Source organism: Phalacrocorax aristotelis, chromosome 3 (genome assembly GCF_949628215.1).
Source record: "Phalacrocorax aristotelis chromosome 3, bGulAri2.1, whole genome shotgun sequence".
NCBI classification, from domain to species: domain Eukaryota; kingdom Metazoa; phylum Chordata; class Aves; order Suliformes; family Phalacrocoracidae; genus Phalacrocorax; species Phalacrocorax aristotelis.
The window spans coordinates 735,065-747,257 of NC_134278.1; the positions used below are offsets into that span (position 1 = coordinate 735,065).

Sequence of the window (12,193 nt, forward strand, 5' to 3'; positions counted from 1 at the left end):
GCACAGCCACAAGGTAAGGTTAAAATACCTTTCCTATTAAGCACTGAATCTCTCCCTCTGGTATTCATCCTCAGTTAGCATCAAACGCAAACCAGACACTCGGGGTTTGGTTACTTCAGTTAATGTATCATTGATACATCGGTCAAGGACTCGCCTGGATTCTACATTTTTATTTAATAAATGATCACAGAATCACAGAATGCCCTGGGCTGGAAGGGACCCACAAGGACCATCGAGCCCAGCTCCCGTCCCTACACAGGACACCCCAAATTCACACCGTGTCTCTGAGGGCCTTGTCCAAGTGCTTCTGGAATATCGCCAGCCTTAGTGCCGTGATGCCTCCCTGGGGAGCCTGTGCCAGGGCTCCACCACCCTCTGGGGGAAGGACCTTCTCCTAATGCCCAGCCTAACCCTCCCCTGGCACATCTCCCTGCCATTCCCTCGGGGCCTGGCGTTGGGCACCAGAGAGCAGAGACCAGCCCTGCCCCTCCTCCTCCCCTCGGGAGGGAGCTGCAGAGCGCCATGGGGCTGCCCTCGGCCTCCTCTGCTCCAGCTGAACAAACCAAGGGACTTCATCCGCTCCTTGAACAGTTTCCCCTCTAAACCCTTCCCCAACTCCGTGGCCTCCTCTGGACACTCTCCAGTAGCTTTATATCCTTAATGTACTATCATGTTTTATCCAATTTAGTTATATATACAGCATGAAAAAATATAACTTATGCAGCGATGCCTGTGTAAGTGTGCAACTCATCTGCAAATAAAGTAATTTTAAGTACTAGGAACAACTATTCAACTAACTTTTCCCAGCGAGGCGGAGGCAGAGGTGTGAGCACAGAGCGGGCAGCCACGCACGCTGCTCGCAGCTGGAAGCGCTGCCCCGCGGACGAGCGCGCATCGCCAGCATTCGCTCGCCATCCCGGGAGGTTAGGAAATCGCTGCAAAGGGACCTCCCACAACAACGTGGCAAGTGCTGAGCGTGTGCGTCCTTAACCCCGTCTGGACAAAAGCGAGTTGCGCCTGTGTCCGGACAAGGGCTACCCTTGGAGCCGTCTGGATCTACACAATCAAACGTGGCTGATGTGCATCGAACGCAAACGGACTGACCGCCTTCTGCTGGGAAAACCAACGTGGTTTTGACAGTTATCACTGAAAAACCGCGCTATACGTGCAAAAGATGTGAGAAATCATCAGTTAAATGCAATTGTGATGTTCCATGTGTTTGGAAACCCGTCGCATCTGTACTGTGTATCGCCAGATCCTTTTCATTTCAGAAAGGTTTCTAGATCCTGTCTCTGTTCCCCTGCCTTCCTGTCAAAGGCTACATCTGTTAAAAAATAATACTTCATTGTGAAATTAAAAAGCCAGAAACTACAAACTACGCTACCAAAAGTTATCTTTCCACCTTTTTCTAATAGTCTATTTATAAACCACATCCACCTCTACCAAAAGGGTCTGGCAAACACTCGTTACAGCGGGCTCAGAAATTCGTAGGCAATAACAACTGAATTGAAACTTGGTTGGCAAGAACACTTGTTTGAAAACTGAGGTTTTCAAGTTATCTGTTCTTTCCCTCTCTCCCCCACCCCCCACCCCCTCCAGTATCTGCCTCCTTTTACTGGTATTACTTGTAATATCAGAACTGTAAACTACACGGGGTGTAAACACGAAGTAAGGCAGCGTATCCACCCTCCTCTACTGAACACGGGTAAGCGAGCAGAAAAACTTTCCGGGTCAGTGCACAGAGGACTTTCCCCCTTCTCCCAGGAGAGGAGCGGCGCTACGCAGCCAAGTGGACTGAGCAGAAAGAAGCCAACAGGGTAGGCGGATAAATTAATAAATTATTATTAATTAATTAATGAATCATTTATTAATACCTACACGGAAGCGGTTGGCAGAAGGAAGCTGAAGCACCCAGACCTGCCTCCAGCTCTCCGCAGGGAAGGTGCGGGGTCGCCCAGCGCCAGGGCCTGTCACCTGCCTGTGCGCGAGGGCAGCGTGCCCTCTGCTGGAAAACGCGGAATGATGGAAGGAGGCTTTTTCACGTCATTTGAAAATAGGAGCCCATGTGATGGTGGAAGTCCACACACAGACAGCAACATGACAGGGATGCAGAGCACGTTATTTAATACCGTGTTCCTTTTCGGCTTGTTTCTGGGGGACCGAATAAAAACACATTCAAAAATTTGTAATAACTTTCAGGTAGTCTAAACGGGAAATTAAATGAACCAGAAATATGAGAGATGTCATTTTGAGAGGAAAATCTTATTAACAGCTACTTACAGTATTGTTAGACCATAACTCGGTGGATGAAAGGGTCTGGTTTAGATTCGATTAGTACCCACTGTAATGACTTCCCAACGGAAGCCATAGATATCATCGCTATAGAAACAACTAAACATTTGTTCGGGTTGTGATACACACTCCAAAGCCACCACCTCAAGGGTGGTTATAAATAACAAACATTCCATTATTTATAGCAGGAAGGGCATTATAACTCAGCTACAGTTGATAACAGGCCATCAAAACTTACAGCCCAGGGTATAAGCCTGCAGGGTAATTTGGCTATTTTAACATTTTACCTGAAATTTATAGCTGACAGAGACTGCTGAAGTTTAGCAGGCTACACAAAAAACAAACAAACAGCATGAACAATGACTAATCTACACACTTTCCAAATGAACAATTTGATTTGCAGTTCTGCTGCGCGTACGTAACTAAACGAATCAGTGTTTAAAGCCATTTAATAAAAACAAAATTGAAATAGGCCAGAAGGACAAATTTGGGAAGTGTTTGAAGCTTCCCCCCCCCCCCAGACAGGCCCCAACAAGCAGTGTCTTCATGCGGGAAGCTTCCTCTTTCAAAAAAGGCTCCTACCTGAACATACACATACATATAATCACTATAGCAATATATAGTAATATATATATATATAATCACTTAATTACATGAGTTATAGTATCAAAAAATTATCAAAGGCACTTCAGAATTTCAGGAAAAAAAGAACCTTATGAAAATACTTACCATGAATTCTGGGTCTTAAGGCTCCAAGACTGAAACTACACCATACAAAACTAAACTAGATCTGGCTTGATTGAAAACCCAGGAAAAATAAACTTTTTTTATTGTATCAGAGTACCAGCTAATCTCTGCAGATCTGGTCAGCAGGGGTCTTTGGGTCTTCACTCAAGAAAGTACTATTGAGTAAACACTTGAGTAAGTCATGCTATTTCAGCTGAAGCCTCACCATTGCTGAGCAGAACGAGAGTTATTGTGCGCGTTTTGCAGTCATGTCTTCCTTCCTAGACACCAATATAGCTTTTTCACAACAGTCTGACGTTGCTGATGCAGGTTCGGGTCATAAGCAACCATCTTCCCCAAGCTGCCTTCTGCAGACCTGCTCCCCAGCCACGCATCCTCCATGAAACTTTGCGGGTGCTTAGTCCCACCTGGCAACCTGGCAATTTTCTGTACTGAATCCCAGAGCGGTGGGGCTGGAAGGGTCCTCTGGAGCTCACCCCGTCCCACCCCCTGCTTGAGCAGGCACACCCAGAGCAGGGGGCACAGGGCCGCGTCCAGGCGGGGGGTGAATGTCTCCAGGGAAGGGACCCCACAGCCTCTCGGGGCAGCCTGTGCCCCTGCTCTGGCACCCGCACAGGGAAGGGGTTTGTCCTCATGTTCAGGTGGAACTTCCCGTGTTCCAGCTTGTGCCCGTTGCCCCTTGGCCTGGCGTTGGGCACCGCTGAAAAGAGCCCGGCCCCATCCCCCTGACACCCACCCTTCAGGTATTTATAGGCACTGATGAGATCCCCCCTCAGCCTTCTCTTCTCCAGGCTGAACAGACCCAGGTCTCTCAGCCTTTCCTCACGAGGGCGATGCTCCAGTCCCTGATCCCCTTGGCAGCTCTCCCCTGGCCTTGCTCCAGCAGCTCCCTGCCCTTCTTGCACTGGGGGGCCCAGACCTGGCCGCAGCCCTGCAGCTGTGGCCTCACTGGGGCAGAGCAGAGGGGGAGGAGAACCTCCCTCGCCCTGCTGGCCACGCTCCTTTCCGTGGACCCCAGGGCACCGCTGGCCTTCTTGGCCCCAAGGGCCCGGTACTGGCTACCAAACTGCATCTTTTTTTAAAATGTAAGTGATCCAGAACAGACGCCTTCAAATTCATTCCCTTTGCTGGATGTCCTTCATCTTTTTATCAGGTTCAGCTTCGCCCCTGTACCAGCAGTACTGGTTACCCAGCTGGAGAAGGCAGAAGTGTCCGACTGGAGACTGTCGTAAAAAAGGCTCTTCAGATTCCCTGACCTCACCAACTGACGGATTTCCTTGTCTGTCATTTACCTGGCAGTAATAGAGTCCAAATCCCAAACTAAGATATATTTTAAAAAATTAAGACTAATTTTCAATTTTCAGAAAATTAAAACACAGGACTTGCAAAAGTTAAAAAGATTTAGAAAAAAATATGTAAGAGACCTCTCTCTTAAAAGATTCCTCTTCCTTGCTCAGTTTATAGGAGACAACCCAGCCTGTAGTAGTATTTTATATATCCCTGAACTTTTTAGTCTATTTAAAACACTTTGTTGCTTAAAGAACACAGGAAACTGTTAAAAAGGCTCAGAAATAAGTTTCCAGAGCTAGAGCCAGAGATATTACTTTAGACTACAGGAACATAAATGCTCCTGATGATTGCCTTACTGTTTACTGAAATCCCTCAAATTTCTCCATTTTTGTCCTTGATTTCCTTCTTTTGTCTTTGCTTCACCTTCAGGCAACCTTTAGCCTCTTAATTTCATCTGTCTTCGATTTGCATTCTGACTACCCCGAACAAGAAACGTAAATACCTCCCGCACTCTTTGTGCCTTTTATTCTTTCGGCTCAGGCCCAGGCACAACCCCACGGCCGTACGGCACCACCTCCTGCACACGTACCGGATTTACGAAGCACAGCTCTGAACAGCGCTCCTTCCACTTCACCAGCGGCTGCACCTTCCTACTAGTACGAGCTACACCTTGCTTCTCTTCAAGTCAGCCAAATTGGCTGCTGCTAGAATTCCTCCACAGACTTCGGGACCCACTGTATTTATGTATCAGTGTTTTCATTGCATAAGATATTAAAATCTAGTCTCTTTTGAGGTTACCAACTATCATTATTTTCTTAAATTCTTTCCTTTTGTCTTGTATAAACTCTGTTTCCAGTAATCACCTGCTTCCAGTTCTGCGCTTTGTTCAGTGTTGTTTCTCTATGTGCAATTCCCCCTCATTCTTTGACATGAAGAGTACGGAAGGAAGGAGTTCCAGGGCCACTACCTGGTCCTGACGGCCGATAATCTGAATTCTCCATCTCCAAAGCAAGGTGGCTGCACCCAGCTGTCCGGCAGGCGTGGTTCCTCGCCTGCGTCAACTCCTAAACCTGACCTTAGGGGCTGCTTGGGAGAGTGCTGCTTGGTCCATGCTGAAACTAGGGATTGCTCTGACAGTCCTGCACTTCGGGTCACGCAACCGCCTGCACCGCCGCGTTTACCAGAAAAGCGATAGTCCGAATATCCTCCTCCTCCGTTTATATAACTTCCCGCTCCTCCAATTCACAATTACATCTTAAAACCCACCCATTCTGTACAGCCTAGTAAGAATCAAAGTTAATACTGAAAGACGACGGGCTGGAAGATTCACAGATCCTAGTACCAGAACGGGGCACGGTCCGGCTGACCTGGCTCGCTGCAAACACGGGCCAGCGGCTTCAGAAGGGAACAGCTACGCTAGAGTCAGTCGTACTATTTAGATATGCCTTTGTGCTAAAAAACGCAGGCTGGGTTTATGTATACTGAAGGGGCTAATAACCTACCCGTAGTTCAGATTAAACATTCCAGAACTTTATTACCCACAGAGTTAATAAAAGGACAATATTTAAGTCTGAATTTTCCTATCTTTGCCTTCCAAGTACTGAATGGCATTAAGCCCCAATTTTCTAAATTAAACAGTAATACTATAATGACGCTTCCTCATGAAGATAATTACTAATTATAATCCAATCATCATCTGAACTTCTCTTTGAATAAGTAAAAGGTTGGGCTTAATCTTTTGTCATAAAATAGGTTTTTATATCTAAAATTGCCTATTATTTCTTGAGATGTGATTATCATATAGTCACCTTACAATGCTATTTCTCATATAATTTAAGGGTTTTTAGTTAAGAGTTTTCAATGCATGTATTTACAGTTGTCAGGACATGACAATACTAAATTTTTCTCTTAAAGAAACACTGTCCTTAGAGATGTCACTTGGATAAGGCTCCTGTCTAAGCACAGCATTCCTGCTAACTGGTTTACCTTTCTGGGGAGGAGAGGTATTGCAACCTTTACGTCTTTCTAGGCTAGAAGAGAGGAAAACATAAGAAAAGTAGGACTGATGCGAAGAGGGGAAGAAACCACGTGTTAAGGTCCTGAGAAGGATTGCGCCGTCTTGTGTGCTTTAAACAGCGTGGAATACAATGACAACCATCAACAAATTAACAACATCATTTGCAATAAAAACAGTACAGTTCACCTATTTATATACTTTTGCTATTTGAAAACCTTTAAAAGCCCTACCGTACAGTTCTGCTATAAAAACTTTAACTTCCAGAATAAATTAGTTGTTTCAGCATGATAAACAAAGGTGAGTTACCCAAGAGGAATGCTCCTTCATCTGATGCTGGTTGCTATGAGGACCATTTGCATGGCCACGCCAAAAACAGTTCTGACAGAGCTGGTAGTTGTGGCACTGCTGGCATCGGTACCGGAAACCCATCATGCTCTCGCAGCGGCAGTACGAACATTCCACGGGATGGAAGACTTGGGGGAGATGGGGAAGGGGGGGAGGGGAAAAAGAAAAAGAAAAAAAAAAGTAATAAGCGAACTTTAGGAAAACCTCAACCATCACATTTCATTGGAGGTTCCAAAACCCGCCCCCAGGTTCTTAACCACAAACCACCTTGTTATTCTGGGCAGGCCATGGATTTTAAGTGCAGAGCAGGTAATTTCGGTAAGGTTAACTGTAAATTTCACTTGTCAATAACACAGCAGTTCCATCTGACAATATTTCAGATGGAATATTTCCAATCCAATGTAAGTCCAATATTTTTTCTTCAGATTTCTCCCTCCTCAGATACGGTCAGCCCCAGAAGTCTCCACAGAAGGCCAGCACCCCTGAGAATACTTATGAGTGGACAGGGAAAGCAGAAAGGCTACATTCACAAAGGCTGATTTCTGCCCAAGGAGACGGCTTTGCCCTGGGTCAGCTGAGAGAGCTCTTCACAGAAGAGGCAAATTCAGACCACCGCGATGGGCTTCTGCTCCAAATCACCTCTCTGCGAGGCACCTCCCTCGCTCTTCCCCGACGCTGAGCTGCCTCTTGCACCTCTACAGCTTAAACTGAAGAAATCCCCAACCTGCTTCTAAATCTTAACATCTCGAGAACTAGAAAATTAAATTAGGTGTGACCTGCAGAGCCACCATCAGAAGCAGGCAAAAAAAAAACGCTTCTACCCATGAACAAACAATCACAGACTCACTCCGTTTAATAAGTCTTCAGAATAAGCAAGAGAGGAATGTGAGAATGAGGTAAAGGAGATATCCTACTGTGTCAAATGCATCTTAAAAGGTGAGGCACAGGAAACAGCATGGAAAGGATGAAGGTGGAGGTGAATTACAGGAGCACATAGCTTAGCATTGCTGTGGGTCTAGTGCGTAAGTAGTTACAGGCAGGTACAAACAACTGTGCTTTGGAGAAGACCACAGGAAAGAAGAGCAGCTGAAATTTCAGCCCGTCAGATGAAATTCTTAGACATGGCTATCAGAAACTCCTGAAAGATGGAAGAGAAATAATTTGAAAGAGTCTGAAGTTTTGATCTATGATAAAGGTTTTGACTTAGCTGTTCTAACGGAGGCATGGCGCAATACCGCACGGGGCAGTAAAGTCAATGCAGAGAGATACAGCTCAGGGAAGGTTTGGCCAGGTAAACAGTGCAGAAGTGCCTGGTACCCCAAGAGTGGATGCACATGCCAAAACCGCTGAAAACACACGGGTGACAATTAAAACAAAGACAACTTGAGCCTTGACCTGGTCAGGACCGAGACGATCAGGCGGATGATGCTTTATTGCAGCACGTGGCAAGGCTGTATAAGGCAAAGAACCTGACCGAGGTAGGCGATTTCAATATACAAGTGCCCAGTAGGAATGGACTGTAGAGGAACTGGTGACTTTTTTTTTTTAAAATAGAAAACTGAGAAAAAGCACTGAAAAGGAAGGCTTCTAGATTTGTATCAAACAGTAGAAAACAACTGGTTGAAAAAGATGACAAGTGACCTGAAGCCAACATGCCAACAGAGTAATTTTGCGAACTTCAGGAAGCAGAGGGGAGAGAAAGTGACTTCAGTGCAGACCATTTCAGTAAACTCCTGAGAATTAGTGGTAAGCTACAGGAAGAAACAGTTCAACAGGAAAACTGAGTTAAAAGAACTGCCAGTTCCTTAAAGAAACGATGCTAAAGAAACAAGCATAAACTATCTCAGTGCAGAGAAAAGAGCAGACTCTAGTAAAAGACCAATGTGGCTAAAACAAAGAGTTCCTCAACATCCTAAGATTCAAGAGGAAGCCTACAGAAGCAAAACCTGGGACAAATTATTAATGAGGGTAAACAAATAATTCAAATATTCAGAGACAAAGTCAGAAAAACGGAACGAGAGAAAACTACCAGGGGATTTAAAAGGGATGTTACAAGAATTGTAAATAGGATCCTTAAAAGGGTGTGAAATTATACATATGTAACCACTGACTTCTCTTGTTATTTTAACTTGTAGAATACATACTGGAACAAATAATAAAGCCAAGTACTGTAAGCACCTGAAGGACAGAGAAATGAGCCATGGACATTTGCCAAATCAACCTAATGTCTTTCCGTGACAGAGTAATTGACCTTGAAATAGGAAAGAGGCATCAAACGCTATCAATTTGTCATTTTACTTCAGCAATTCTTACAAAACTGGTCTCCCAGGACATTCTCGTGACAGGAGAAACACAGAATAGATGAAAAGACTGGAACTTGGATGTGAATCTCATTGGAAAAAGACCAGAGAGCAGTTAATTGTCAAAATGGAAAGATCGAATAAGCAAAGGGCTTTATTCCAGGTCACGCACTGGTCAATATTTTTCACGAACATGTTGAACGATCATCAAAAATGTCCAAATTGGGGCATCACAATTCAAGGAAGGTGTGGGTTAATTGTATGTACAGGAGAAAGCAATATAATTGTCTGAACAACAACATCTCAGCTAGGAGCAGGCTGGGAGAAGGTGTCAGCGAACATGCAAGAGGTGCTCACATAACCAGCAACACGTTCTCCAGAGCCAGTGGCCAAACCCGAGGTGCTGAAGGGTTTAAGCTGCAGTAGGAAAACACTCGTGCGAGAATATTAGGGAAAAACTTTCTCATCCTAAGGCTATTCAAACAGTGACCTCACCCCAGCTTCAAGTGCAAGGAGGTGTTGAAACTTTTTGATAGAGGATTTTAAGAAGCAACGAGGCAGATCTCTCAAGACTGTTTACACACATTCCCGTTTGCCTTTGGAAAGAGAGACGGATGAAGTCACAGGTTCCCAGAGCACCCCCCTCCCCCAGTACCCCTTCTGCTCGTGGCAGGGGTGCCGTCTCCTGCTAAGCTGCCGCATTAGGTCACCTCCTCGATGAAAGCCGATATAACGGCATCAGCCGATCGCAGCACATTCTGTCTACCTCTGCGTACCACTTGATCTTGTCTCCTCCTCCCCACCTTTACAAAAACATCTCTTATCTCCTCTGGCTCTATGCCTTTAAAAGAGATAACTATTGATGAAACAGGGACAAGAGTCCTGAACCAAAGAATCAAAAGCTTGAAACTGATACGCTTGATTTAGGAAAGCAATAACAACATCCTGATAAAACACAACATGAGGCAAAATAATAATGGTGACAGCACTCGGTGTGCTGCAAAAACCTCGCTCTAAGAATGATTGGTAAAGGGAAGACTGGAACAATCAGTATCAGAGATTATTAGATCATGGGCAAGGTATCTGGCTGCCAAGACAGAAACCAAAGAGCTGCGCTTTTTGTTTGTTTGGGGGATGTGTGTGTGCGTGGGTGTTTTTTCTTTTTCCGAAAGTGACACAGTCGAGCTATGGGTGGGAACCAAGGAAGTGAAGTGGGATGGCAAGCTTCCTCCCAGTACCAACCTGCTGTCCTCCCCTTGTCGGCTTACTGGCAGGTGGTATGCCATGATCAAATGCAGAAATTACTCTCTTCCATTTTTTTTTTCTTCATTTCTGAATGCCATAAAATATGGTGTTGCAAGCTTTATTTCTCTTCCCTCCTGTTCTGATCACTTTCCACGCTCCCATCTGCATAAATCCAACTGGATTGAAGCTGCCATGAAGAGGTCAATTGAAAATGTTTTTCACATCATCGACATGCCCAACTCCAAGTCACACTTGAACCACCATGACCCTCCTGCCTGTGGACTGTAAGAGATCACCTCATGTCCCGATCCATTTTCCCTCTCTCCTTCCTGCTCTTCCTTTCCTTCCTGAAATGCTTGCTCTAATCAAAATGCTCATGCTTCATTTTCTCTGCCTCAGTGATCTGAACATTTTTGTTGTTGACACCTTCTCTCTTGAAGGTGTCCCATTACCCAGAGCTCCCTGCCACATATGGGAGTGGGAGTTTTAAGCTTCTTTCCACCTTTCGCTGCAGCCAAGTCTTCAGTCATTCCCTTTGCTGGCTGCCAGTACTCCAGACTCAACCTTCCTGCTGGGTTTTTCTTCAGAGAGACAAGTGCTCCTGCCTCCCCTGACTCCGCCAGCTGACCAGTTCCCTATGGAAGGTGCAGGAAGGGCAGGAGAGGGAAGCAGCTCGAGAGACTGACCCAATTCGAGAGACCATGAACCCAATTCTCCAGTCTGGCTTTTCCTGACTCCCAATCATTTATCTGCAGTCAGCAAGTTTTTGCTTTGCCTTCTTTTTTTCAACTGATACAGTCAGTGACTGTCACTGTATTTCAGTTCCCTCCCAAGTGTTCTGCCCCTGTGGGACACATCCTTCTACTTCCCACCCCACCGGACCCACCTAACTCTGCTAAGGCTCCTGCACTGCAGTGTGACCCTGAAAGAAATCTTGTCACCAAACTAACCTCCCCCATCAAAGCTTGGAAATTCTTCCAGATGAAAAATGGAAGAAAGTGATGTGTCCTCCCTCCTCTATCACACAGATACTTCTAGGTGGCTTTCTTCTACAAACACCTAATTTGTTCAAAGATCTTGTGCCATCTTGTGATTTATCTCTGACTCCTCATAGCCATTCCTTCTTTATTATTTGCTTTGGTCTGCTCCCCTTCTCTCCAGCATCAAAACATGCACATGATTCAGGTTTTCAGATTCCAGAGGCAGAAACCAATTGCCTGTATTTTCTTCTCTAACTCCAAGCTCCCTTTGTCTCTGAGCTTCCTGAATACACGCTTACTGTCTGATGCCCCTCTCCTTCAGTTCTGATCTTAAGAAATCCCTCTGCCTCTCATGTTTCCACATAAGCTGTTGTGGTCAGAATCCCTTTTTGCTGTTTCGCACCCAAATGTAGGTATCATTGCCCCACCTCCAGTTTTTGAGCTGCAAACCCCAAATCCCATATTCACCCTTGTCTTGAAATCTCCATATACTGCCCTGGCTCTGTGTACTCATATTTTATCTTATATTTTGCCTCCTGATGCCAAAAACCAGTCTTTGCTCTGTCTGAACAATGCCCTTCCCACAGAGGCATATGATTAGGGCTTCCAAAATCTGATAGCAATGTAAGTAATACACTGCTAAAATAAAACAATGCAGAAGAGTTTTAGAGGAAAATTGTGGATCCATATTTTGGATCCACATGTTTGTTTCAAAGTACTTTAATTTTAAGGTACATGAGAGAGGTAGGAGAGATGCAGGACTGCAGGACCACAGACTGGTCTGGAACTGCGGAGCCTGATATCCATGTTGTTTGCTTATGCGTGACAGAGGATTTCCATAGGAAGAACGGTATCGGTAACAGGACATAGATAGAAATAAGTAGGGGGAAAGAAGAGAATCTTTATTAAATTGTGTAGGAGAAATACCCAAAGACATCAAAAAACTAGCAGTTAAAGGCAAATGGAAATATGACAGC

The 12,193-nt window shown here is 45.1% G+C and overlaps 1 protein-coding gene across 25 annotated transcripts in view; it reads right to left on the reverse strand.

Moving 5' to 3' along the window:
- The window catches only part of DTNB (dystrobrevin beta), a 217,377-nt gene that overhangs the window by 149,603 nt on the left and 55,581 nt on the right, over positions 1 to 12,193 (reverse strand). For 24 of the 25 annotated variants that reach the window (XR_012659455.1, XM_075086363.1, XM_075086371.1 and 21 more), the window contains one exon: positions 6,653 to 6,819. The exons of the other annotated variant lie outside the window; for it this stretch is intronic. Coding sequence is in view for 23 of the 24 variants with exons in the window: in XM_075086363.1 (XP_074942464.1) it covers positions 6,653 to 6,819 (167 nt within the window). In the remaining variant the exon portion in view is untranslated. The remainder of the gene's footprint in view (positions 1 to 6,652; positions 6,820 to 12,193) is intronic. 25 annotated transcript variants of the gene reach the window in all.